This window comes from Lepisosteus oculatus, chromosome 7 (genome assembly GCF_040954835.1).
Source record: "Lepisosteus oculatus isolate fLepOcu1 chromosome 7, fLepOcu1.hap2, whole genome shotgun sequence".
Taxonomy (NCBI): domain Eukaryota; kingdom Metazoa; phylum Chordata; class Actinopteri; order Semionotiformes; family Lepisosteidae; genus Lepisosteus; species Lepisosteus oculatus.
The window spans coordinates 45,230,261-45,258,195 of record NC_090702.1 but is presented as its reverse complement, the minus strand read 5'-3'; the positions used below and the strand labels follow the sequence as shown (position 1 = coordinate 45,258,195).

At 38.8% G+C, this 27,935-nt stretch overlaps 2 protein-coding genes and 1 long non-coding RNA gene across 4 annotated transcripts in view; 1 reads left to right on the top strand and 2 right to left on the bottom strand.

The window, feature by feature from the left end:
• met (MET proto-oncogene, receptor tyrosine kinase) overlaps positions 1–507 on the bottom strand; it is a 45,719-nt gene extending 45,212 nt beyond the window's left edge. For both annotated transcript variants that reach the window (XM_006633331.3, XM_015352284.2), the window contains exon 1: positions 418–507. The gene's annotated coding sequence lies outside the window, so the exon portion shown is untranslated. The remainder of the gene's footprint in view (positions 1–417) is intronic.
• On the top strand, positions 141–19,971 carry LOC138240829 (uncharacterized). Its single transcript, XR_011190095.1, has 3 exons — positions 141–216; positions 685–747; positions 19,453–19,971. It is a non-coding gene; the product is annotated as an uncharacterized lncRNA (long non-coding RNA).
• cav1 (caveolin 1) lies at positions 16,021–27,871 on the bottom strand. The gene is made up of 3 exons (XM_006633269.3): positions 27,667–27,871; positions 26,639–26,806; positions 16,021–17,557 (listed from the first exon to the last, which is right to left on the bottom strand). Exons 1-3 carry the CDS (start codon positions 27,697–27,699, stop codon positions 17,216–17,218), a joined length of 543 nt encoding a protein of 180 aa, XP_006633332.1. The 5' UTR covers positions 27,700–27,871; the 3' UTR covers positions 16,021–17,215.
• Between the last annotated feature and the right edge of the window lie 64 nt (positions 27,872–27,935).

The following is a 27,935-nucleotide window of genomic DNA, read 5'->3' as shown; positions in this document are numbered from 1 at the left end:
TGCACGGGTTAAACCTCCCGGCAACTATTGGGGTACCCACTCACCTGACACACTGACAGTGCGAACGATAACATACGATGGCTAAAGAACAAAACATGCCAGCGATTTCCACACACCACGCATGAAGCACAGCACGGGTGGGAGAGCGCATTTCTTTCCAGGCAGAGTTTGTCCAACACCGTAATCGCCGGTTAAAGAAGTCATGCCAAAACTTTGGTGCTGTATCGTTGTTTTGAAAATGTAATAGCCATCGTGCTTTTACTAAAGCACCGAGTTAGTGTTTATTCATTTAACCACCTCTCCTGCTACGAATAGTTTGTATTAGAGGTTCGGTTTACCATCTAGTAACACACAGTAACAGAAAATAACTGTCCCGGCACTCGGAAAATAATAACGATAATAACAGAGTACGCTCACCTGTTAGTTTCACGGCGCCCTTTCTTATTTAAATCATGTCGGGTTGCATGCGTTTAGAAGCAGTATCCGCTTAGATCATTTGTATTTGAAAGGAAAAATCCCATGAAGTAGTACATGGACTCTTGGTTGGCGATTTCCACGTTTTTCTGACTTGGAAAACTTGTCCCTTATTATTCGCAGTGCAGCGAATCCGGCTGCTCCACAGGATACGGACCTGTGTGACTCAAGCTATTGGCTGACCTCTGCTTTCGATTTTTTTTTTTACAGAACAAAAACGTACAGAGCTACACTATGCCCCTGATAAGAGTACCTCAGAAGCACTAGTTTCAGGTGAGTTATACAGGTTTCAGTGAACCAATTGCGTCACTAGGGTTGTAGCATTAGCGGTGGGCGTATGTAAGTTCTGGAAGTAGTCGGACGGCGTTCGTGATCGACATTGTAGTAACCAGCGCGTAATTGTAACCATAAGTAACTTAAAACTAAGCAATCCGAAATGGACAAATCAGGTTTTTAAATGTTTGTACAGTATCTTCCTCACACGCGGCTGACTCCCTCAGGAGGAGAGACAACAACTCTTCCCAAAGAAGAATAATAACGCACCTACTGTTTAGATAGCAAAGTAGCACTTGACTGAAAGCATTTGTGTGGTGGTGTGAGAGTGGGATCTGCCAGACGCAGTCTGTAGCCTTTACAGCTGATCTGGATTTTCGGACACTTAAATATAACTTTCTCGGTCGTTGCTTTCACATTTTCCACTAAAAAAATAATCGTTCACCATCGGACAAATCTCAGCTGTTTGTGCTCGTGCTTAATTAAGGTCGGTTAATTGGGAATTAAAGATTTCCATATATTAATAACGACATAATATCACGATACTGTACTGTATTTTTATTTAAAAATAATAGCATGTGATTTTTTGTGAATGTGCCTGATAACAAAAACAGATCTGTTTATGACATTAGTACACCTGACTCCCGTGTCTCTCTGTTGGAGGAAAACAAAAATGCAGCTATTAGGCTCTGACCTACAATTGGCTTTTGGGTAGAAACCGAAAGATCGTGTGATGAAATGCACAGCAGTTACTGACTTGATTTGTGTGTCACTAATGGACTTTAATCTTTGTTCGTCCATCACGTGCGGCAGAAGTGGGCTTCGCAAGTAAAGAGAAATTAACAGGCCCTCTGCGTAAACATTAAAGATAGAACTACAATGTTTGGAGAGAGGGCTAGGACACACAGGAAATGTATCCGTAAAATGCAGACTCAAAGTTCCGAAATTAACTGTTGTTTGTATGTACTATGTATAACTTTTGTATTCCGTTTTGGACTCTTAAATTCTACTGTCAGAATTCTTATAATTTAAATGTTTTTTATGACATTCATCAAAAATGTGTTTAAGAAGGTATTGTTGACCATCTGTCTCTGTTTATCTAAAATTATATATCATTATATTACCTTACGACCAACATGTAAAAAATGTAAAACTGGTTAATCTTGAACATTGTAGGTAGTATAGTGAAGCACAGTAATAAACTCAAAGCAGAAATTATATATTTGTATCATTTAAAAACAGCAGTTGTTAAGGTTGTTTAACATTTGTGGAACACGACAGACGTTCTCTACCAACATGCCTCTGATTTGGATGCAGTCTGAAAGAGAGAGGGAATGAAATAAATCTTCATTTCATAAGAAAATTAGTCAGGGTATCAAGAATTACAGCATGCCAGATTTATGCTGGTTGTTTTTCATGGTGGATTTAAGCCTAGCTGTAAGGTGAGCTTCTCTGCTCTGGAATGTCAATTCAGAATAGTTTACAGTGAACCCCTAATCAATAAATGTGCAGATAGGACAGGGAACAGGATGGAGGCTCTGTTTTGTATGTCCATCATGTGCAGCTACGAAGTGGACCCAGTAAATTAACAGGCCTAGTGTGTAAACATTAAAGATAAAACCACAATGTTTGGAGAAAGGGCTAAGACACACTCTTACTCCTGGAAGGTCATATTTGTGTACAGCCTGAATCTGTGCTGTCTAAGAGTGTTTTTGGCTTGCTACTGTATATCTCTGAAGCCAGGCAGGTCTTAGCCTTTTACTGGATCTATAAGGATAGGATCTGGCAGTTGGACCAGAACAATTATTTTTGTCTTGGAAAGAAAATCCACACAAATACCTAAAACAAAGAGGTTTATCTTAAGCCAAAGCCCTCAGTTGTCTATGAATATGAAATATTTCATGATACAGTTTCGTAAGAACACTAGATGGGTGTAAGAAATCTTTTCTGCCAGCATTGCCCACTGTTATTCGGCAATGCATTCTGTTTTGGTCTTTTGCCTTGAAGCTGGTCTTATGATTTGCCTGTGAGTTGGCAGGCTGTGGCTGCTTCTTTGATCAGCCCATTGTCTGCTCATTGTAATCACTGGCTTTCTGGAAAAGAACCAGAAATAGCTTTTGGATCATAATCACATGTAAGGACCACTGTGCTGAAAATATAAGGTTGGAGTAATTCATCATTGCATTCACAGTGTGAAGGATACAGCCATAGAACAGTGCGTGTGAATGGTATATAAATGGCTGGCATTTTTATCGACAACTGGTCTTCAGTAATGTTAGGGAGCATGCCTAAAAATTAATATTTCCCCTCTGTTTTACGTGCTGTTGCTATTGTATGGGTTTCATGGTAATTTCTAGTGCATTGTGATTAGTAATCTATGCTGTTTTGGATGATGGTAACATCATTTCTTTTCATTTCTCAAAGCCCAGAGTAAAGTAGTCAGCAGCCATATCACTCTGCAACTCACAACTGGCAACCCACTGAAGCTCAGCAGGTGTGAGTTTGGCCAGTACCTGGATGTGAGACCTCCTGGGAAAATGAAGGTTGCTGCTGGAAGAGGTGTTAGTGGGGCCAGCAGGGGGCGCTCACCCTGCGGTCCGTGTGGGTCCTAATGCCCCAGTATAGTGACGGGGACACTATACTGTAAACAGGCGCTGTCCTTCGGATGAGACGTAAAACTGAGCTCCTGGCCATTAAAAATCCCAGGGTGTTTCTCAAAAAGAGTAGGGGTGTAGCCCCAGCGTCCTGGTCAAATTTCCCCTTGGTCTTTACCAATCATGGCCTCCTAATAATCCCCATCTATGAATTGGCTTAATTACTCTGCTCTTCTGCCGTCACATCATCCAGGTGGATGCTGCACATTGGTGGTGGTGGAGGGGAGTCCCCATTACCTGTGAAGTGCTTTGAGTGGAGTGTCCAGAAAAGCGCTATATAAGTGTAAGCAATTGTTATTATTAAAGCATCATGTATATATTTCATTAGGTATAATGCCACCTGCTGGACAAAAACTACATTCGTATCAATACTCCGCAGTGACCATGACAACACAGTTTACTCATGGTAAAGCATAATAAAAAAAGAAAGCAAAATCAGCATAGCACAGCATTATTCTGACTAGTTTTAATTTAAGGGCTCACAATCTCTGTGCAGCAACTAACTAGAGCAACCAGCATTATTTATCACCTGAAGGTCAATATAAAACGGAATTAACTGCTGACAATGTAGAAACATCTATTGCTCGCTTGATTAATGTTTCAACCTTTAAGAGTTTTCCGAGCTAATTTTGTGGATAATCTTCTTCCTTTTATCTATTGACATATCTATTTGTTTACTTGGCTGTTTCTGTTTTAGTAAATGACATAAAATCAAATCGTTGTGGCTATAGATGTACAAAATGTGAAAACTATGTACATTTTCAAGTTTTCTTAGAATCCAAATTTAATTGCCATCAAACAAGCAACAGGAAAATGTGCCTCTAAAACGCTGACAAAAAGATGAGGTCACACATTGGGACATAATGTCAAGATGAAAAAAAAATGTAATATTTTAGACTTGGTGCTATTTTACTCATATCAGACATGTCTGGAATGGATAGGAAATTAGGTGATGCTTATCTATAGATACATAAAAATAGCTTCTAAAGAATAATAGCAAGGTGCACTTTAAAATCACAGAGTATACAATTCTTGTTAATTTTATCTTCATGCTTCGAATACCAGCTATAAAATATATAATAAAGATTTCATTTCAGTGTGTCTCACAGATTATTGTACATAAATCAGATGAAAAGACGATACTGATCATATCACAATTTAGGGATCATTAAAGGCCACTTCCAAAATGAATTTACTTCTAGATCTGGATCATAGTTTTTCTGTCAAATGAAAAACAGAAATATATACACAGTCAACTCAGTTCCTTAATATTTATATGAAGGCTGATAACACTAATATTTGGCTTCCTTTTGTTTATCACAACTTTGGCATAAACATAAATGTCAGCAACACTTTAGTTTAGGGCTTGCAAATGCCACCTTATGAATGCATTGCAAGCAAGATCCTAATATTTAAGCATGTATTAATAAAGCATTAGGTAGCAAAATCTACCTTTTGCTAATAAAATGAAATGATGCATCATAAGTAGAAATCAGTTTTTATACAGTATTTATTAATATTATATTTATAATATTACACATTACACATTCCTAAATAAAGTGTGAAGACCCTAAACTTAAAGTGTTAACTAAATTTCTAAAATGCCTTTGAGGAAAGTGCTTGGAAGTATTTGACTATGTGCACATTTTTCACCTTACTGAAAATTAAGAATACAAATATATTTCTTAATGAATATTATTTGCAATGTTTATTTTAGTTGATGATCTAGACATGCATATATTCAAAAACAAATTACGCCTTATCATACAGACAGGGAAGTCTTTTTGCTTATACCACAGCATCGAAATATTGACTAAATCTTTCGCAGGCACTTCCAATATTTACAATATTTTTAAGGGTAACCATTAGGCAGTGAAGCACTGGATTTCATAATTTGGGGTATACAATATGGGCCACTTGATGTGTCTGCCTTCAAGAGTACTTTTACTTCCTGTAGATTACCTCACATACAAATTTGAAATTGGATGTTTCTGCAGTACATTTGTCACAAAAGCAAATCACGGAAAGCACATTTAGCTCCTGTAGGTACAAAGACCACAAAGAAGTACTTTTGAGGATGTTAAACCATGAAACGCAACAAGCTTGTACTTAAAAAAAAACTGTTTTTGAAAAGCAAACAGAACTCATTTAAACAACAGCATTATTTCAATAAGTAAATATTCGGACCATAAGAAAGGTTAAAACATTTTCAATCCAAATGTTGTCTAATCTGCTCCCTTTTGATTATATATGTGGCATGTAGCAAGATTATCAGTCACAGGGGAAATGAGAAGAAAATGTTCCTTAAACTGAAACATTCATCCATTGTGAAGACAAGAGTAAATCTAAAATTCTGGGTCCCAAAGGGCAGTTCATCAGGAAGAGCAGAGTGTGTTGGACCAATTGACAAGATAAATATTGAGCAGTCTCCAGTACTGGGGAGAGTAATGACATTCAATTGACTGACTTAACAGGACTGATGATACTGTAGGAGCAGATTTCTGAAAAACACCTTTGTATGTGCTGTTATTTCCATGGGAATGTACAGTAGTATGTGGCCTGTTAACAAAACAACTAAATGTTTCAAAACTAATGCTTCTGAAAAACACCTTTCTACAGGTATGTGCAGTTATTTCCATATAAATGTAGTACGTGGCCTGTTACCCAAACAACTCAATGTTTTTATTTCATAACTAATGTCCCCAGATAAAAGTCTTTTTCAGTTCACAGAGGAAAAAATGTTCCCTTTACTGACACCAAGAAATATTTAGATTTTCTATAAAAACTAAAGCAAATAAGGGAGCTTACCCCCCAGGAAAATGAAATTATCTCAGCGAAGCTGTTTTCATTATTCATACATGTGGACTAGTCAATAAAGAGATCAGATGAAATTTGATTATGTCAAATGCACAGCTGATTTTTACACAATTACGTCAAAGGCTGCCAATTAAACCACTCCCTTTGAGTCCGTCAGCCTCATGAATCTGATTTTGCTTTGTAAGCTGCTCATCATGCCAGAAAACAGCTGTTTGTTATGCCCAAGGGGTCTTCAGCACAGCTGCATCACAGAGGACAAAACCAGCCTTACCCTCTTTTTCCATGGTGTCTGGTTGACATGTTCCAGTTCCTTTGCCTGAAGCGTGTTGTGGAAACAGGTAATAAAATAAATCATAGTCAAACCACGCCTGATGCTTGTATCGAGGAATAGTGCACCTTAAACAGACAAAAAAAATCTAAGACTCCCATGATTATAGCTAAATGAATCATAAAAATGATAGGTAACTTAATAAAGAGGAAAGATATAATATTAATATAACATTTAAATGGGAAAAATATAAATGAAAAAGAATATTAGTATTATAAGTGATGATTAGTAGTTATTATTTAAACATAATGGTTACATTTAAAGCAAAAAGTCCTACATATTTCTGTATTTTATACTTTCTAATATGTTCTGTGCATTTTATGATACTGTTTATCAGCAGTCTTGGAATCAACAGAAAAAATGGAGAACGTATTGGGAAATGAAGTGAAATCTTCATGGCACTGGCTAGCACACATGAACCAAACACATGTCGAACTCTTCTAGCCTGAAAACATTCACTTAAGTGTTCTTGGATAGAATGTATTTGTTGAACATCCCTTTGGTCTTATGTTGATTTTCAGGCTTGATTTGATCCTACTGTAGTTTCAGGTGATTCCTGAACTCATATTTGTAGTAATTACATGTTGTACAAACACTCCAGGCACTGTAAACCATTGTATTTCTAAAGTAAATGGCAGTACTTTCCAGACCCTGGTCTGTGCAAATGCAGTTTTGTTTTTAAAAATGTCTTTAATGTGATACAATATACAAAGCTCTTGACAGCTTTGGTGGTAACTTTGTTCATTTGACATGATTGTTTTTTCTGCCAAAGTTTCATATTCTTTCAATATCCATTTCACATTTCAGTTAACCTTGTAGACTTTCCTTAGAACTATCAGTGAAACCAGAGGACTTGAGAGGAAACTACAGGGATGTGCATTTGAAACTGAGAACAGGATTCAGCTCTTTAACCAGAGGATTGTGGGAGTGTGGAGTAAGCTATCCAGCCATGGTGTAGAAGCCTATACCTTGTCATCTTTCAACAAACAGCTGGATGAGATCCTGCCAAATGGACTAGGTGGGAGGCTGGAACACGTTAGCCAGCCTTGTTGTAGCCCGTACCCTGGCTTATTATTTTGCTTGCTTTCGTATACTCTTCACCCCGAAGAGGATGTCAAAATTCTTTTCATATAGAAGGAGGCCACTTCCTTCACTGCTGATATGCAGCACCTATTTTACACCAGCTGTCTCATTACACAGCTGTTCAGGTGAAACTGCGAAAGGACTCTATCATGAAGAAGGCTCAGCAGCGCCTTTATTTCTTGAGGTGCCTCAAGCGATGGGGGATGCCAATACATGTGTTGGTGAACTTCTACCGCTGCACCATCGAGAGCGTCCTCACCAACGGGATCACCGTGTGGTATGGCAACACCTCTTTGCGAGAAAGAAAGGCACTGCAGAGAATGGTCAATATGGCCCAGAAGATCATCGGCTGCGGTCTCACCGAGATCAAACAGCTCTATGAGGACCGCTGCCGTGGTAGAATTCTGGCCATCACAGAGGACAGTCACGACAGAGGACAGTCACGGGCATGAGCTCTTCACCCCACTGCGCTCAGGCAAGAGATATGAGAGAATACGGACACTTACCACTAGGTTCTTCAATAGCTTCTATCCACAAGCGGTGAGACTGGCGAACACATTTAGCCATCCCCCTCGGACCACACCTACACCATCACCATCTACCTCTTTATGATTTCTTATCTATTGCACATCTCCAGTCATTGTTTACACGTCTGTATTGTTTACATTCAAACTGTCTACATGTTTACTTGCACATTGTCTATTGTTTGTTTGTACATTGTCTTGATGCACTGTTTGCACTTTGTTTTGTTTTTTACACTTGTTTTGCAATCGAGAGACTTTCTGTAAGTAAGAATTCCATTGTACCAGTACCGGTAACATATGGCAATAAAGTTCAAGTTCAAGTTCAAGGTAGTTGCAAAAAAGTGCCCCTTGAATTGAATTTTGGGGCAATTTTGAGAAGGACAGATTTGGAATTTGGGATCTACTAAAAACATAGCTGTGGGATCTTTAGGGACCAAGTAGTCGGGAAGTATTTGTCTGAAGGCTGCCGCCTCCAAGCACTCTGTGTTCCTGGTAACAATAAAGGGATATAGGTGTGAAAATTCTCATCCAAGGAGAAGAGCTCCCCCTACTGGTCGTACACCACTTGCACAAGTAACTTGATTTTCCTTGTATCTCTCCCATCCCAGTACTGAGCAGCCATGCTTAGCTTTGACTATAAATAAAATGCTAAAGAACTATAAAAATGTAAATTGCCAAGAACACGTGCTGTTCAAATTCTCCACTACCAAATTCTGAAAGCTTTTTAGCATCCTATTCCTATGTTTGCACTGAAAGGCCTTAAGGGTATTGTCATCTAGTGGTAAAAAACATGAACTATTACAAAAAGAGGGCTATGTAAATTAAGCGTAAACTATGTAAGGTGATTTATTTTCTGAAAGATTTTCACAAGCTTTTTATTATTAGTTGTAAGTGTTTTCATGTAAGTGCTCTAGGGAACGTTTCTTTGCATTTTTTACAGTGGGAACTATAAAATATGTCTGTGGAATTTTAATTGGGATCAGAGGATGAAGAGCAGAACTTTGTGAAGAGATTCAGTTAAATTAATCTAAAATCCTTATAAAGTAAAGGGGCATTCTCACTCTCAAATCTATAAAAAATAACAGAGAAAGAGAAAAACAGATCTAAAGGACCACAAGAAAGCTTGCTCCGTCTGTCCAAACAAAAGCAAAAATGTTTTATACTACATACAGTATTTGTGCAAAAACAAAATGTAAAACTTTTAGAAATAAAATTAATTAAAATGTAGTAAAGCAAAAGATGTATAAATCATAAATGTGTCATATAAAAAGAGCTTTATAGTTTCCAATACACAAATAACCAAAACACATTATGCAGATTAATGCATACTACAATCTACTGGCAAAATGTATGCTAATTGTTGCTATATGATTCTCAGTAAAATACTTCTGTTTGGTTATTTCTTTGCTATTTTCCTCAGCTTATTAAATTAATTTCTTTGCTTCTCCATGCTTACATTTACTGCAGTTACACAATAGTTAACCATTGTTTTTCAATTGTGATGTATTTTTCATAATCTTTCAAACAGGATTTATGTCACAGATGCATAAATATCATCAATACATTATTATGTATTGCGGTCCATGTGGGTCCTAATGCCCCAGTATAGTGACGGGGACACTATACTGTAAATAGGCGCCGTCCTTCGGATGAGACGTAAAACCGAGGTCCTGACTCTCTGCGGTCATTAAAAATCCCAGGGCGCTTCTCGAAAAGAGTAGGGGTGTAACCCCGGTGTCCTGGCCAAATTTCCCCCCTGGCCTTTACCCCATCATGGCCTCCTAATAATCCCCCTCTATGAATTGGCTACATTACTCTGCTCTCCTCCCCACTGATAGCTGATGTGTGGTGAGCGTTCTGGCGCACTATGGCTGCCGTCGCATCATCCAGGTGGATGCTGCACATTGGTGGTGGCGGAGGGGAGTCCCCATTACCTGTAAAAGCGCTTTGAGTGGAGTGTCCAGAAAAGCGCTATATAAGTGTAAGCAATTATTATTATTATTATTATTATTATTATTATTATTATTATTATTATTATTATTATTAGTCAGGTAGAGTAAACAAAAATAAATTATTTTAAATGTGAAAATTATCTATGTTAGTGCCTAAACAGGTTTAACTGACAACGTCTTAGTTAATACCAGTATTTTTAACTGGTTACTTTCATGGCATGAAAGCTTAGATCTCTTGAGTGAAACAATTAAAAATATTATGCAAATATTATTATTCCACCCTGATTTCCTTCTATTAAATGCTTCAATTAATTAGTGAGTTTGAGAGATCGTACTGTATGTTTTGACTTTACATTTTGGATGTAACAGAAATTAATAGAATATCGTGGAGAAATGAAGACGAAGGACAGGAAAATATTTTGTATATGTTGAGCAATTTTTTGAACACCCACGAGAGGGCACTAGACGCGAAGTTTTAAAAAGTCCGCGAATTCAACAGAGAGGCACGAACTAACTACACGACAAACATCCAATGGCTGAAGCAGGGCACACGTTATAATGATACAGTAATGAATAAGACTTGTGTTAAAAGATATTATGTATTGATAATATTGATTATTATTCAGTATTTTTTAAAGAAGGCCTAGGCATCTGCAACATGGCAGGGTAATAATAATAAAAAGAAAAATGTCCTACTAACACCTCATCCAGCAGCAGCCTTAGCCTTCCCAGGAGGTCTCCCATCCAGGTACTGGCCAGCCTCACACCTGCTGAACTTCATTTACAGGGTGCTGTGTAGTCTCACAATCCCCTAATCTTCACCTTGTGGGTAAAGAAGGGGCTCCTGTTCTCAGTTTTTAATGACTTACACATAGTTTCCACTTGTGTCCTCTGGATTGTGTTTCACTGTGTATTCTGAAGATAACCCATTGGGTTGACTTTGCCAACATCTTTGAGGTTTTTTAATATCTGAATTAGGTACCCTCTTGTTCTTCTTTATTCAAGACCCATATCATTAGATGAAGACTAAAGTGTAGTTAATTCATTTAAGCCCAGGAATGTGTCTTTCTTGTAAGTTATTTCTTGGAGCTCACTGACTCCCATCTGGTATCTAAAGTTCATGTTTTTTTACTGCCAGCATGCAGAGCCCTGCTCTTGTGCCTAGCTCCATCCTTCCCACCTGCCAGGTGTTAAATCTAATTTTTTTTTCTATGTTAAAATCTAATTATTTCCCATACTTAAGTACTATTCCTCTATAATTGCCTGATTTGGTTTTGTTACTCTTTTCACAGAATATATTAGCAATTTTCCAGTCCATGGAAAATTCCAGTCCCGTTTCTTGAGAGACTGCTGGAAGAATTTTATTAATGCCCAGTAGATAACATCTTCTTTCCATAAGTACAGTTGTTAGAATACCATTAGCCCTGATTTTTTTTTAAGTGCTTCTAGTAAAACCTTCACCTGTAAAACGTGTGCCTGCTCTATCCTAATATTATTTATATAGGACTTAGTGTTTGCTCAGCCTGAAGCATATTCTTCATGTCTTATTTGAGAAACACCGAAAAAAATATTTTAATAGATCAGGCATTTCCCTTTGAATAAAAGTTTTCCATCTTTAATTCCAAGTTCATCCTTTACTGCTCTTTTGCATTTGTAATACTGAAAATCCATTTGGTTATTGTAGACTATTTTAGTATTTTTTTAATGTCCTTATATCCATTTTTGCTGTTCACATATTTTCTTTAACACAATATATTTCTTTTTTTGTCATTTTAGAAATGGATAAATTTATATTTAGGTCAATTTTAATTGATTTCATTTGGTCCACTATTTCTTATTTACTTGAAGAATTAATATTTTTTGGTGCTTCAAGCACAACATCCTTAATGGGGTAAGATCAGTTTTCTACTAATTTTATGATTATCCTCTCCCATGTACTCCCATTCTCTTCTTTTCTGCAATGGGAAATGTCTCTGTATAGACTGAGTCTGTAGAATTTCAAAGTATAATTTCCAGCATACAATATTGTGGTTAGAGTTTCTCAGTGGTTCCCTTATGGCTGTTTTAGCGTAGCATATTATTTCCTCTGGATAATCTGATGTCCAGATTGCCAAGTGGAGTAGGTTTCAATGTAGTATTGCACATGTCAGATTATTTAAATATTCCATACATAAACTCAAACACTTTGAACTGGAGCTCTATTTGAAGTGAAAGTCTCAGCAGTCTCTCAGATATGGAAGGAATTAGGCTAGGGCTAATTCTGACTTCTTACATTCTACATCACAGTATGTGTCTGCAAAATTAAAGTAACATTTGGCAGGGCTGCCCTACCAGGGCTCAGCTGGCGTGTTCCCTTTTCAGAACAAAACAGTGGGATCATGATATTAGTATGTTCCAATTCCAATATGTGAGGAGAAGCCCACTTAAATGGATTTGATGTTGTTAAAACATGACAGTATTACAAGTAATGTAAATGTAATATAAATTCTTGACTTTTAATGTAATTATATTTCAATGCAGGCACTCTTTTCAGCCATCACTAATGTGGCAGTACTGTTGAAGTCCACCACCTAAAACCAGCTCTAACATGTACTATATAACCAAGAAAGCATTCATGTACTGAACAAACGTGATAGCTCCTGTGCAGCTGTTTTTTTTATTTTTGCCTGTTGTAGAAAAAGAGGAAAACAAGAGCCATCCTTTGCTTTTCAGATAATAAAATCATTTCCAGCATGGACAGTGAAAAGCAACTTACAGTGAGCAGGGGTGTAAGGCAGTGGAACATCAGTTCTACACATTGTGATACCATGATGTAGTCGAGGTTGAAAGTAGGGAGCTCGCAGTGGCTCGTGGTGCATGTGTGTCTATGACTCAGTGAGTTTGAGTTTCATCAATTTTCTGCACAGTAGGTAATCTGTCCTTCCTGCCTTCGGGCTTACCATAACTCTAAACCCACTGACATTGGTGGTTTTGAGTGATTGGAAAAACTGTCCCCCACAGCTCTCACTAAAATAACCCATTTTAATGCAACAGCTCTTCTCAGCAAGGGAACCCAATCTGCAAGTATGTTGCAGCTTTTCCCAGATGCTGCTCCACGCTGGCACACTCCTCTACCAGTATGCAAGGAGAATCCTTCGCCATCAGCACTTTATTTCATCATCAGCCCTTGATGCAATAAAATGTGCACTATTTGCCTAATTGGAAACATTACTTGCATTTGAGCAATCAAGTCGGCAAAGCATTATATCAGATTGTTGTTTAGAATAAAACAAATACATTGATTTGGCAGTTGGGGTTTTGAAGCTGATGACGCCTTATTTTTCTTAAATCTGTCATCTGTAGCTTGAGGCAGCCAAATCTTCTAACAGCAAGTCAGAACAGATGGCTGATTGTAAAAGCTGTACAGTAGGCATGCATAACAGGGTGATACACATTCTGTACCACCCAACTGCAGTTCACAGTTCAGGGGAGCACTGTTAATGTTTTCTATTCTAACCCCTAGTGGTTCAGGAAAACACACCCAAAAGAAGAGAAATCTACAACCTCACCGTCTTCGCTTCCAAAACAGACAACTTTATATTCCCCATCAATAAATATCACTGTGTTTGATTAAAATTAAAATATTTGAAATATGCTTTAATATACCTAATGTAGTACTATTGAAATTTCTGCTGTACTTTTAAGTGATGTTTTATAAATGTAGTACTACTGAAATTTCTGCTGTACTTTTAAGTGATGTTTTACAAATGTGAATGATCTTTTGCATCACATTTCAATTTACCTGTGAAAGTTCAGATGTTATATGGAGTCCTGTTTAATTGACCTTGAAGTCTGGAGTATGCTGTTGTTGATCTAGCCATAGTGATAATGTTAGCTGCTGTTTGAGCGTTGTAAAATACCATTACATTTTCCATATAAGCTGCAGTGGTGCTAGTCCAGTATTTGTCTTCCAAGTTCTTAATCACAGATAATTGATAATTGAGTTCAGTTCTCAATATGAGGCATATTTTAATTTTTCTCTCGGCTCTTAGAGCTAGAAATAAGATCGAGAACTCTTAACAAGTGGAGGAGCAACGATAAAGTTCTGTATGCTGTTGTTGTTGGAACAATATACTTTAAAGTATTTTTTAAAACAAGGTTTAAATGCAGTAAAACAGTTAAAGAAAGGTCTAAAGAACCAATCAGATCAATTAAATGCATGAATTTACATCCAACAAGTATATACAGCAGCTCAGTTATAAATAAAACCAGCAGAGACCGAGGTACCATCCTGCAGCCTTGATCCTGGTGTACCTCTGTCTGCTGGTTTTCTTCCTAACTAAGCTGCTGTATATAAATGTTGGATACAAATTCATAACTCTGATCATGTCTTAATGCAAAATATTTCAAGCCTTCTTTGTATGGTTTATGTCTTAGACATATAGCTACTAGACACATAGCTACAGACAACACAGTTAACTGGAAATCACAGCCTTCTCAGTCCTTTGCACCCCTGGTTAAATATGTGTCTCCTTAACAAAATATTGAGTGATTTGATAAAACGGTTTAAATTAGGTTCACAAAGCACACAACTGTAGTCATACAAAAACTGTTTTGTCATACAAAACTGAAATATCATCTGTTACATCATCTGGGAGTTTGCAGGCCGGAGTTGCCATGGGAACACGGAACATTCCCATGAGCAGTCGTCCGTTCACTGGCCACGCGAGAACGTGCTCGGGCCATCTCATTGTTCCCCCTTCAACTTTTCAATCAGGCAGCCAATCCAACACTCAAGCGCCTGATTGTTCTGCCTATCTCAGGCTTGATTCTCTGCTAGACTGACGCTCTGACATGTAGCTCCCTAGAGCTGTGAGACCACTAACACTACATACCTCTTTCAACTGCAAGCATTAGTTTACTACAGTGGCGGACTAGTGCAGGTCACTGTTTTCGAGGCCTCCACCTGCTTGCTTCTCTGCACCAGGTGCTTCAGTCTTGCTGTCTAGTCGGCTCTCGAGAGTTATCTGGAGACTTACGAAGTCCTGCACTTAGGTTTTGGCCTGTCAGCCTTTTTTTAGCAAAGCTCGGCAGCACCTGCAGTGTAACGTCACCATTGGATAAATTTCCACCCTCTAAGGTTAGTGGAAGCACCTTTGACAGCAATTACAGCAATTAATCTGTTGTACTGTACAGTAGGTCTCTACACATGGCACCCTAGAGTTGCAATATTTGACCATTGTTCTATGCAAAACTGTTCAAACTCTGTCAAGCCTTGGAAAGTGTCGAAGGCTAGCAATCTTCACATCATGCCACATATTTTTGATTGAGGTTCTGACCGGGCCACTCAAGGACATTTACCTTTTTTGTTCCTTAGCCTCTCCAGTTAAGCGGTGGCTAATTCAGGGGCCGTTGTCATGCTGAAATGTGAACGTCTGTCCCAGTTTCAGTTTTCTGGCAGAGGGTAGCAGGGTTTTCCTCATGGTCTTTTCTGTATTTTAAACCATTAATTTTCCCTTCTGTCCTGCCAAGTGCCCCAGTCCCTGCTGATGAGATACATCCCAGTAACATGACATTGCCACCACTGTGCTTCACAGTAGGATGGTGTTCTTTGGGTGATGTGCTGTCTTGGGTTTGCTTTTAGGCCAAAAATGTCTATTTTAGTCAGACCACAAAACTTTTTGCCAGATGTTTACAATACCATTTTTTTTCAGTAATGGCTTCCTTCTTGTCCTCCTGCCATAGAGGCCAGATCTGAGGAGTGCTGGGAAATTGTGGTCACGTGCACACTTTGATCAGTCCAGCCCATAAAAGCTCTTTTAAAAGGTGCCATTGGCCTCTGGGTAGTCTCTCTGATCTGTCTCCTTGTTCAGTGCTATCTTCCTTCCTGAACCCTCATTGTAAACTCCATAAAAAAGCCCACATAAACCAAAGGATGTGTTGTTAATGTTTGTATTTTATTGTCTTTGGCATGATATCAGATTGTACAATAAAAGCAGGGAAAGGGAAATTCCATTACATATAAAAAATATTAACTTTCTAGGTGAATACTGCATCTTCACAGACAGCAGATAGACATATTTGACACCAAAGTGAGCAGCTGTCATCAGTTGGAATCTTATCATCATTTTAAACAGTGAAGGAAATTCAACTAAAACTCTTTTTAACATATAACAGATTCTCCTCACCAGTGTGCACTATACAGTAAACTTCAGAAGTTGTGAAAAAGAGGAACTGTTAATTATCTTTTTTGACTACATACATAAAATACAATGTATAACTTCAAGATTTTTCTTCTGTAATTTTAAGGCTCAAGAAAGTGAACTGAAACACGCAGAGGGTTATTCAGTTCTCTCCTCAGTGTAGAGCCAATAGAATCTGTCTAATATTTTAGTGACACGTGCTTACTAGAGGCATTGCTTCTTATATAATCACCACCATTTCAGCATAACAAGTTTTCAACATCTTATTCCTAGCAGTGGGTACATAGACTAAGTGTTACTTGTGAAAGAAAACATTGCCTTTATGCTTTCAAACATCATGAAAAGCTTTGCTAGGAATCAAAGAGGCAATGAAACAAACTATGCAAGATTGATCTGGCTCCTAATCATGTGTTATTTTGTTGGCTGCGTTTCTATATACGATCACCACAATGAATAAAACTAGCAGCATGCAGCACACTGGGCAGCAGGGTGGCAAAAAGAACATTCTCTTCAAAGCTGCCAATTTGAGAGAACACTCTGCTGTTGAGGCATAATCCAAAGCCACCGATCCCACTGTGCAAGCTTGCGCTGTGTACTAAAGGAGCTTAACTTCTGCCAGGCCTCTGTAGGTATTACAGTTACTAAACAGTGAACAGTACTTTATTGCGTTGTACAACGATGGAATGAGAGAGTAAAAAAAAATGGCGTAGCCTCCTAAGGCAGACTACCAAAAAAGGAGAGCTCAGTCCCGGAGTGATAAACAATAGAGTAAAAAAAAAATCTAAGCAAGGCTTTTTTTTTTCTTTTCCTGTGTCAGTGTTCATTAAACTGTTGCTGGAAAGCAACTGTGAGCTTGTAGGCAGCAGAGCGCTGGTGTCCGACCAGCCATGGAACCTCGGCTCTTGTGTGTTTCTGGTCCCTCTTTCTTTTACACCTCCTTGGTCATGGACACCCGCACACCGCTGAAGACCTTGCCCATAGCTTCGAACAGGGGGTCGCAGAACGTGTGGATGCAGATGGAGTAGACCCTGCTGACGCACTGGATCTCGATCAGGTAGCTCTTGACGCAAGGCACCACCGCCCATATGTGGAGGAAGGACAGGATGGCGAAGAACAAGCCCCAGATGAGGGCCAGGGGGATGCCCACCAGCGCGGTGAGAAGGCGGTAACACCAGTACTTGGTCACGGTGAAGGTGGTAAAGCTGGCCTTCCAGATGCCGTCGAAGCTGTGGGTGCCCTCGGGTTCCGCGATCACGTCCTCAAAATCGACCTAAGTCGGGACAGAGAAAGCATCGTTTGAGCACTTGTCACAGACGGCACCCCCCTTCGATTAAATTAGCTTCAGACGAGTGGACGACATCGACTCATGGGAGATTACTGCTGGGCTAGAAAGACAACCTAAGAGTCAAGCAAAAAGAGCTTTAAACAAATCAACAATCAGGATTTCTTACACCGTAGACAGCTTGTCACCACATTGTTACAGTACATCTGCTGGCATTTGCGGACATTTACTTTAACAAAACTGCTTATATATCTCTTATTTTTGCTATTGATATGAAGCACATTTTCACAAATGTAGCAGCGATTATATTCTGCTTCCGGGACTTCCTCTTCCAACCTAATTTTTTATTTAAAAAATAAAATGGCTCAAACACATGCAGTGAAACAAATAAATGTGGCTGTGTATTTTTAAGAGCATGTTTTTGCAAACAAATAGCATCATTTGTCAGAGACAGAACACCGAACAGGTGATGAGATGATTTAACCTGGTGAAATTCAAGAGAGGAGCCATTATGCCCTAATTATTGATAGAATAAAGCCTTTACTGTATGTCATTAAATGTTGGAGGCTGGAATAAATACCTCAGGTAAATACATAAGCAAAGGAACCAAGGTTTTGAGCAGACCACTCAAATGGGCATCGGCAAGTGTGATGCAGACACGCAGAAAGAGATAGACACTAATCTGGTGACTTATTGATGGATGGGTCTAAGTGTGATGATCTAGTCAAGAGTCTTCGGTTGCTACAAAACTCCTGTTGTAGAGACACATGACAACCTGACTCCACGGAGGTGCAATGATCAAGTGCCGGGAGGTGTGCTAATGGAACTCAGAAACCAGTGAACAGGCACATGCTTGTCCAAGCTATTCAAGAGGAATGGCACAGTTACTGTAGATTCGTGGATCAATAAGCTACTAAGTACCTCATGCGCTACATGGGCCAATTGGCCTCCACTTGTTTGTTTTTGGTGCATGTGTGAAATTGAGTAAAGAAATGGGGCAGGGTGCACTCTCATGAAATACAAACAGCCCTATATCAAAGCCAAGTGTTAAAATGGTGTAAAGTTGGTTTACAAGCTGACTGTTAAAATGAGCATTTCAAATGTTTCAAGCTGCTCGTCTGTTTCAGAATTTGATCAAATAAAACTTGTGCTTTCACAGCTGAACTATAATGATGTGGCGAAGGCCTGATGTCCTTTCAGTGTTCCAAGTTGTGTTTCTCAATAGTAGCAGAGAAAACAAGCTCTAAACAAGCACTTCAGATTTACTATAGGTAGAAAGAACCACATCCCTGCTTTATTAGACATATCCAACAGGAATATTTGACAGAGAAAAGATTCACAATTAACACAGCATCAGATGAATGTTTAATACTGATACTGCTACCCTATATCTTCAACAACTGAGAAGCAGCTGCAACTTCTTCTTGACTATCTTATCCCTACCACTTCATAAAGCAAAGATGAACATTGTTAAAACCCACATCATTTACAATTGGATGGCTACATATAAAGTATTTTTCGGAATGAATTAGCTTAAACAAACACAATCTTGGTAGAATTCATCTCAAATGAGAGGGAAACTGGCAACAGTAATTTCTATATTATGTGGTTGTTTCATATAATCCATCTTTGGATACACTCCAAGCTTTTTTTTTAAAAGAAAAGCAATGAATTATGCAGAGCATTTTGACGTTTGACATGAACAAAAAAAAAAACACACTTCATCCGCATCTAGCGTCATAAATATTTAGCTATCTTTATACCCAAGAAAAGGTAGCTGGATTGCAATACATTAAAAATGAATCGACATTGTAAAATAGAGTTAAATTCCTGTACAAGCTGATCCTAAAGATGTCTAATTATCACTGTCTTTCCCTTCTCAGGTAATTGTGTAAAAGGTTGGCACCGTTTCCACTGAAAGAAGACTCTGAACACCAGGCACATATCTTGATATGCATGGTGGACAACATGGGGACTTTTTCATTGATTTCACAGTATACGCTCTCTTCCAAGGGCCTCCGAACAGAGCAACAGCTCAGAAGTGGGGGGGCTGGAGAGCTCTGGCCTTCATCTCGTTAGCTACTTATTGTGCTTCAAAACCATCTGAAGTGGAATGGTAGGCATGTGCACAATGTAATGTTGCAGTCAGTCCTGGACACACACTGTCCCTTCACGCTTGTGTTACACTTTTCATTTCAGTACGCTCATCAGACTCTGTGTCCAGAGAACTGAGACTATAAAAAGGTGTTACAATGTGCGGTTATTTTGTTCATTTAACTATTTGTTGTAATTAACTACAACAATTACTGAGAAAGTGTCAAAGATATTTTGTAACCTTTTGTTATAATTTGTATGTTGAAAATAAATATACATATTTAAATGTATAGGTCACAGGACTGCATAGTGGCCTAGTGTTTAGTATTGCTGGACTCCTGTGTTGCTATCTGTGTGGACGTTGTATGTTCTCCCTGTACTGTCCATGTGGGCTTCTGCCAGGTACTCCAGTTTCCTCCCACAGTCCAAAGCCATGCTGGTGGGATAATTGGTTTAGTGGAAAACTGGGCCTCGTGTCGGTGTGTGTGCCTGGCATGCAGGGTGTATCCTGTCTTAGACTCGTTGGTTGCCCAGGTCCTACCACAACCCCGTACTGGATAAAGAGGATAGAAGATAAATGGATGGCTGGATGTTTAGATCATTTACAAATGAACTCCAAGCACCTTTGTGATGAGAACAGTTTCAATGTCAGAGCAATGGTATAATATTCTGTGGGAATTTTTAGTTCATCTGCCTGCATCTACCTATTTTTTTAACTTCATTTTGAAAACAGTGACACCTCTTAACATACTGTTCGTGCTTTTTGTTTTTACATTTCAAATAAAATAGGGTAGAGAAATTCCAAAGAAATATACTTTAGTTTAAGCCCCCTTCATTAATGTCCTGGAGCTCAGCCGAATAACTATGCGAGAGCATGTGGTATATTTTTACTTAGAAAAATCAAGTGTCAAGAAGAAAATGTCTGAGTTTCAGGAGTGGTCTCAACACATCCCAGAAATAACTTCTGGGCCACACTGCATTTCAGTATAAAAGACAAACCGTATACAAAATTTGGTAGTGCCCAAATACTTTCCAGAAAACCCATATTTATTTTTTTTCCATAAGAAGGGATGTGAAGACTCCTGTTGCTTCATACACTGGGATAATTGCTCATTTACCCTTTTATGTTTTATGTGTGTTTACAAAATGGAGAGGAACTGGAGTCATTCCCAGATGAACTTACACTTGTGCTCCCATGCTGCTGCAACTACTGTGCACAGTTGTAAGAGTGCAGTTTACCTACAGGAAAGGCTGATTTTCCAAACTTTTCCCACTAGAGCTAAATTTGTTTCTGAAAATGCTAAAGGGATGCTGAAGGTTATAATGTGACAAAACCAAGTGACAATCACAAATGGACAATTAAAAGGGGCAGAGGCTGCTCAAAATGTGTTCATCCTGGGTGAAATCTGGACAAAAAATAATTTTATGGAGATCTATTACAAATAATAAAACAGTAACATCACTTAATCCTGTACATATAACATCAATGCTATCAATGATGTCAACTAAATCTTTAACAGTAGAATGAAAATAGAAAATGAAAAAAACAGCAATATAACAGCACATTATCTTCTACCCATTCTTCACTTTTACCGAGTCTTTAAAGCAGATGATTGCACATTCCTTTTGTAGTAGTTTTATACAGAGTTTATTACAGTCAAATACAATTTGGCTGAATCAATACAGTACAGACATTTGAAATAATGGCAAAATATGTTATTCACACACAGCCCTCAAATCCACATACCCCATTAGTATGAGGGCTATGTATGTTTTTATTAAAGACATACATAGACTTAAAAACAATTTAAGTCTTAGGTGCCGTCTCTCAATAGAGCATGAAAGAAAAATAACATCACAATGATGTTATAGTATTAACGGTTTCGGACAAACAGATGTAAACTATTTAGGAAAGCAAATTCTAATAAATGTTAACTGTACTCGAGATTCCACGTTCCTTCCTTAGTTCTCCTGGCTCCGAGTTCGGAGCAGAGTTTGAGTTTGGAATCACTGGCCGTGTTGACAGCAACGGCTCGATGATTAATCCGTGTCACCAAACCAAAAGGAGGGAATCAAATGAACGAAACCATCCAACGGCTCAGGAAGCAAGGCGTCTTATTCACTGGAACTATTCCTTCAAAAAGAATGCATCATTTGGGAGCGGCACATCTTTTTTTTGCCAGCACGCTCTATGGTCGAGTGGAAGTTATCATGTCCATAAATTGTTGTGCGGCCTTGGACACGTTGTGCACAGGGCCTTCAAGGTTAGCGTGTGTCCTCAGCTGCAGGAAAACAGGTCACAACTATGACCCTCAAAGGAACTGTAGCTTCTCCTTGTTACACTTCTCCAAGATATTCTTCCAATTGTCTGACAGCGGTTCTCAGCATTCTCTGGCTGGGGATTTACATTTTAAGAACTCAGTCACAAGAAGGACCACTAGATACACACAAAAATATAACTGAAATATATACACTTAGGGTGACGACTGCTACTATGTAAGAAATTGTTTCTAAGCGTTCCTTGTTTCTAGGATATACTGTACCAGGACAGTTTGCAATGACCTCCAAAAATCCCAGGACCCTTGGAGGAGGACCACTGGTTTAAGCCAATATTATTTTTGCCAAACAAGTTAAGTCTTAGGTGCTGTCTCTCAATAGGCATGAAATAAAAATAACATCACAATGATAGATTATAGTATTAATGGTTTTGGACAAACAGATGTAAAATATTTAGTAAAGTAAATTCTGAAATAAAGCAACAATGTATACAGGCCTGACTTTTCCCCAACTGTGTTTATTCTAAATTCATCCAGAAAATTACAGGTTAGCCAATGTTAAAATAGACACTTGCAATGACGTTATGTCAGGATTTCTTAATTCTGTCACAAAGGCCAACACAACCTTGTTGGTAGTTACACAGTCTCCAAATAGCACTGATTTTGGACTATCTAATGCATGCAATGCATGCAAGCAAATCTAGGAGTAAAAATCTTGCTCTGTGAAACAAGCTCTTAAACATTTAAGTCTGACACTTCCTGCTCTGTTGAAACCACATAACAGGTCATTTTCTTTTCAAACCTTTTATCAGTTTGAAGCTGGATTTCAAATGTACTTTCCTTATTAATGCGCAATGCGCGATAACAACCCAACAGTCTAAATTTTAATTTGATACCTTTTTGGGTACACACACAAGAGGCCATTTCGCCTCTGACAGACCAAACCAAAGAAATGTGCGTGGACACAATGTGGTGAGCATCATGCTGTGTCTGTTCAAGCCAAGCAGTAGGACAATAGAAGTGTGAGGTTGTGGGAAGAAATCTCCTTTAACCCATTCAAAGGTCAGGTGCAGATTGAGGGCACCACAGTAATGCAGCCAGGGTCCTGGCTTCAAACCTTGTTCTGTGCGCAGTGTGCATGCCCTTCCCTTTTTCTTCAGATTTTCTCCAGGTACTACGTTTTCCTCCCACTGTCTAAAGACATGCGATCTACGTTAACCAACACTGGCCCCCATACTGTATATGCTTGTGTTTTGCATTAAACTGGCATCCTGTCTCGGAAACTGTACTGGCTTGTGCCCTGTGTTGGCAAGGTAGGCTCAAGCTCACTTTAACCTTCTACAAACAGTGCATTTAGTGAAATTAGAATGGATGGATGGCGCAGACTGAAGACAAACCTACTACTCAGCAATGCATTAAGAAGTGCTCACACTACATCACTTTCAATAGCCAATTATATCATTCAAGGTCAAGGTAGCCCGAAGCCTTGGTTACACCCCGGACGACACTCCAGTCCATTGCTAGGAACACATGGACGCACACACACTCATGCCAGGGGCAATTTAACAGAAGCTAATTAACCTACTAGCTTTGAACTGTTGGAGGAAACCAGAGCACTTGGGTGAAAACCCACAGGTACAAACTCCACACAGCTAGTACCCCAGGAACTGAACCAGGTGTCCAGCACTGCAAGGTTGCAATGGCTACCACTGTGGCACTTGAGTTCCTAAGGCCAAACGTTTTCCAGGAGCACAATGCAAGACCACACAGGGCTAGGCACAATGGCACAACCTCAAGAAAATTTTGAAGTCTTGGCATAGTCAGCCTTTTCTCCTGACCTGAGTACAACAGACCCTCTGTGAGACTAACTCAACCATACCATCAACAGGAGTCAACTCCTGTGTGAAACGCTCACTATCTGACGATAGCAGCAGAGGAAAAGTGGCAGAATGTTGCATAGCTGTCTCTTGGGAAGATGATTAGGTATATGCATAAATGCTGTCAGGAGTCCATTATCTTTTGTTCATCTACTGTATATACAGTTGAAAAGCATATAAGAATGTAAACTTTGCTGCATCTGGATAGTCTTTCCAGGGCTTACTTTCTCAGAAAATGTTTCCCGGAGCTGAACAGCCAGACAACACCCACACATCCACTGATTCACTCTTCCCAATCCTCAACGTCAAAATGGAGTTAATAACGAACGTTTGGCAGGGATAACAACAGTCAAGCTCAATCATCCTCAGGCGGTCTGTAATTTGCAATTAATCATGATGTCATCTCCTCACTTAAACATCATAAATACTGCACACTATCTCCCTCTCTCCCTCTCTCCCTCCCATTTGTCTCCTTGCATCCCTCCTCCACCTCCGCAGCCAGCTGCCCCTCGGTCACTCCTCACTCTGCAGAGGTGATGGCCAGGAGGTTACCCCTCATCCAAGTGGGTTAAACCAAATTATTTTAACTTTAAATACTCAATAAACCTTTTTTATGGCTAATTCTTGGCTGTTGTCATTCCTAGTTAAAGTATCTTTATTAATCCTCAGTGGACTGTCCTTTTCTAAACAGAGGCTGAAGCCAAACTTATTATTTTCCAAACATTTAGCCACAATGAGTTAATTTCATAAGAGCAGTTATGTATTTTTAATGTCTGTATCCGGTACTCCATGGCACAGCCGTCTTCTACCCTTTTACCCTAACTTATAGTCCTAAGAATCTGAGACGATGTTCCGTCTTCTCAAAATATGGTAAGCGATTTAATTATTTTTTTTCCTCATAATTGAAGAGCTTAAACTACACATTGAAATTATGCATGGCTGCACACAAACGTTTCCAGTTTCCAGCTGTTCAGAGTTTCTTCATACACATGGAAATATGTACACCCTTGGTAAATATCAAAATGAATCTGCTGGAATACTTTTCAAAACAGCAGATTGCTCAATTATTTCCAGTAACATCCTAGCCTCTATGGGATCCACCATAAAACAGTCTTAGGCTTCAGCACAGGTGTTAAATATTTACCTTACTTTAAGTCCCGGATGTTTCATTATTTGTTTTTCTAGTCCTAAAACTCAAATCATTCACCTGAAAGGAGGATTTGGAGTTCTGAAATGTAATTATTTTGAATTATTCAACCGTGGTGAGCCCGAGGCATTCTACAGGTGCCGTTTCTTACTTTTGGATTTCATCGATCCATCTATTCTCTTCTTCCAATTCAGGGTCATAGGGGAGCAGGAGACTATGTTGGCAAGCAAGAGGCACAAGGCACAGTTCACTCTGGACGGGATGCCAGTCCATCAAAGTGCAGACACACAGACACTCAAGCACACACTTGCACCAGGGCCAATTTTTTTACAAGAAGCCAATTAACCTCGCACTATATTTTTTGGACTGTGGGTGGAAACCAAAGCACTCAGAGGAAACCCATATGGGAATACAGGAAGAACATACAAACTCCACCAAATAGCACTCCAAGGTCGAAAGTGAACCCAGGGTCAAGGCACTGCAAGACAGCAGTGCTAATAACTTGTAATTTGTCTTTGTCTTTATTCAATTAATAAATGTGTTTTCTGATTTTAAAAAATGCAATTGACAAGAAATGAATACGTGCGCGAGAGACATTTAAGGAGTATGCACGCAAAGGAGTATTTGCATGTTCAAAACAGTAAAACTGGCATCTCCATTTAAAAGTCAAATACACATTCAATTTCTTAAAATAAGTACCCTTCACTGGAAAACTGCACTAAATTTAACCATTCCGTCAACAAAATACTGGGCACCAACCAATGTCAAAGCAAGAATACAGAACACCACTGAGTATTTTCAAAGAATTCCCGTTCTTCAACATACAACACAAATGAACACCATTCTGCTTGAAGTGTAGTGAAATAAATACATATTTTTAATTCAACTTTAGTCTACGACAGAATATGATAGAAAACAAACCACTCCAAATCTTCAGTCGTTTATTTTCGCAGTATGACATTCCTTCAACGTGCAGGATGTACACTTTAGAAAACGTTTGCTCACGGTGCAAGCAGGGTCGGTTTGAAAAGTCCGATTTCGGAGTCGACTACAGTATGTACGGCTGCTTGCTGCGCTCATTTACTGTACGTTTGAGTGTTGGATCGTTCGTCAGCTCACGGATGATTTATTTTCTCCTTCTAAATAATGTTTCAGTGACAAGTCAGTGACATACCAAAGGGATTGCATTGACTCCATTAAAGATAAAATAATTCAAAAACTGTGTTTCTCCTCGCAGGATATAGGCATATATATATAATTAATATATATATATAATTATAGGGACATCACATAGGGTTTTTTAATGTATTGTTTTATTAATTTATGGGCACTCGATAGAACTTTAAAAGCCGTCGAAATTCCAAGGATAAAGGACCTCAGGACCTCTAGTAGATGCAGCACGTAAAAATTCACATACCAACAAGAAAGAAACACAATCTTTCACAAGTTCAAAGATATGGAACATATCAGAACTTCGATGAAAGTTGTCTTAAACTTTTCTTATTACTATACTGAAACGTCACATTTCCCTTTCTACAAGTGCATATGTACCAAGTACCGTGACCATTAAAACGTTAAAACATAAACACCTGTTCGCCACACATACTGTACAAACCCTGTTTCTCAGTTAATATTTCAAATCTTTAACGGGGATGTAACATGCGCACCCACGTACCTTCACCACATCGTCGTTTAAGTGTTTGGGATCCCGGTTAACCAGGTCGATTTCTTTAGTGTGAACATCGTGCATCGCTTTTTCGTTCATACTGTCGTTATCCATGCTCTTGTTGTTCGGCTTGTAGATATTTCCTTGCTTCCTAATGAATGGCGAGTGAAGAAATCCCTATAATCCCGATGGAGAAGAAAAATAAAACTGAATCAAAAAAATCAAATCAAAAGCGGACAACTTGCAGAAGAGCAATGAGTTTGCAGCGCGTCTCAGCCTGGGATGGGTTTAAGTGCATAAAATATAGCACCACACCCCTCTGAACTACGAGTCTCGCACTCACCACAAGGGGTCATCTACAAACACTTTGACTCCAGATCAAACTCCCAAAAAAAGAAAAGAAAATCCAAAATAGATCGTCTTTTGAAAAACGGTATGATTTAATGGCAGAAAAAAAACATCTACCACCCAAGTATACAAAAAAAAAACAACATTAAAAATTAAAACAACTGCAGCTGATTTTCAGAACAGTGAACAAACAGGTCTTACAGGAGCTCACCTATATGGGTAATAGGCATGATCATTTTTAAGATAAAAAGAAAGCACAAGACCAGTTACGTTAATGCATAGATTTCTGAATGCAATATCAAAATTAACGGCAGTTGCCTTGAAGCATAAAAATACCAGACCGTGTCAGAAAAAACAGATCAAAGGTTTGCCGTGTCAGAAAATAGACAAAAATAGACTACTTCTGATGCAGTTTAGTACGTCAACGTCTAAAATGAATAAAACGTTACAATTAAGAAATTATGCGTTTATAAGATAGCTATTTCGACCAAAAATAAATAACTTGTCATAAGCGCAAAGATGTCAATACAAGATGACATAGAGACCTGTTAAGAAGCAAGTATTTAGCGATATGTGTACACAGTGTATGTAAACAGTTTGAATCGGTCACTTTAAATTGAAAGCTATAACCCTTCAACAAACGTCTTAAACGCAGTGCAGTCCCGAAAGCTCGCTTTAACACAGCGTACCTCTGATTCCTCGTCCTTGATACCACCAGTCATACTGTCCTGAACCTGAAATGTGATCAGATTAGGATTTCTCGGCAATACAATAACTTTTTGAAGGAAGCAAGAGAGCAGAATAGGCGTGGGGTTTGATGGTACTGGCGGGACTCCAGGGTTTGTGCTGTGTTAGTCAGGATGACATCAAATCCTTACATGTTTTAACGTACTGTATTGACAGGAGGCTCGCGAAGTACGGTCAATGATTAGCCGGACAGTTAAAAGCTGCACCGAGC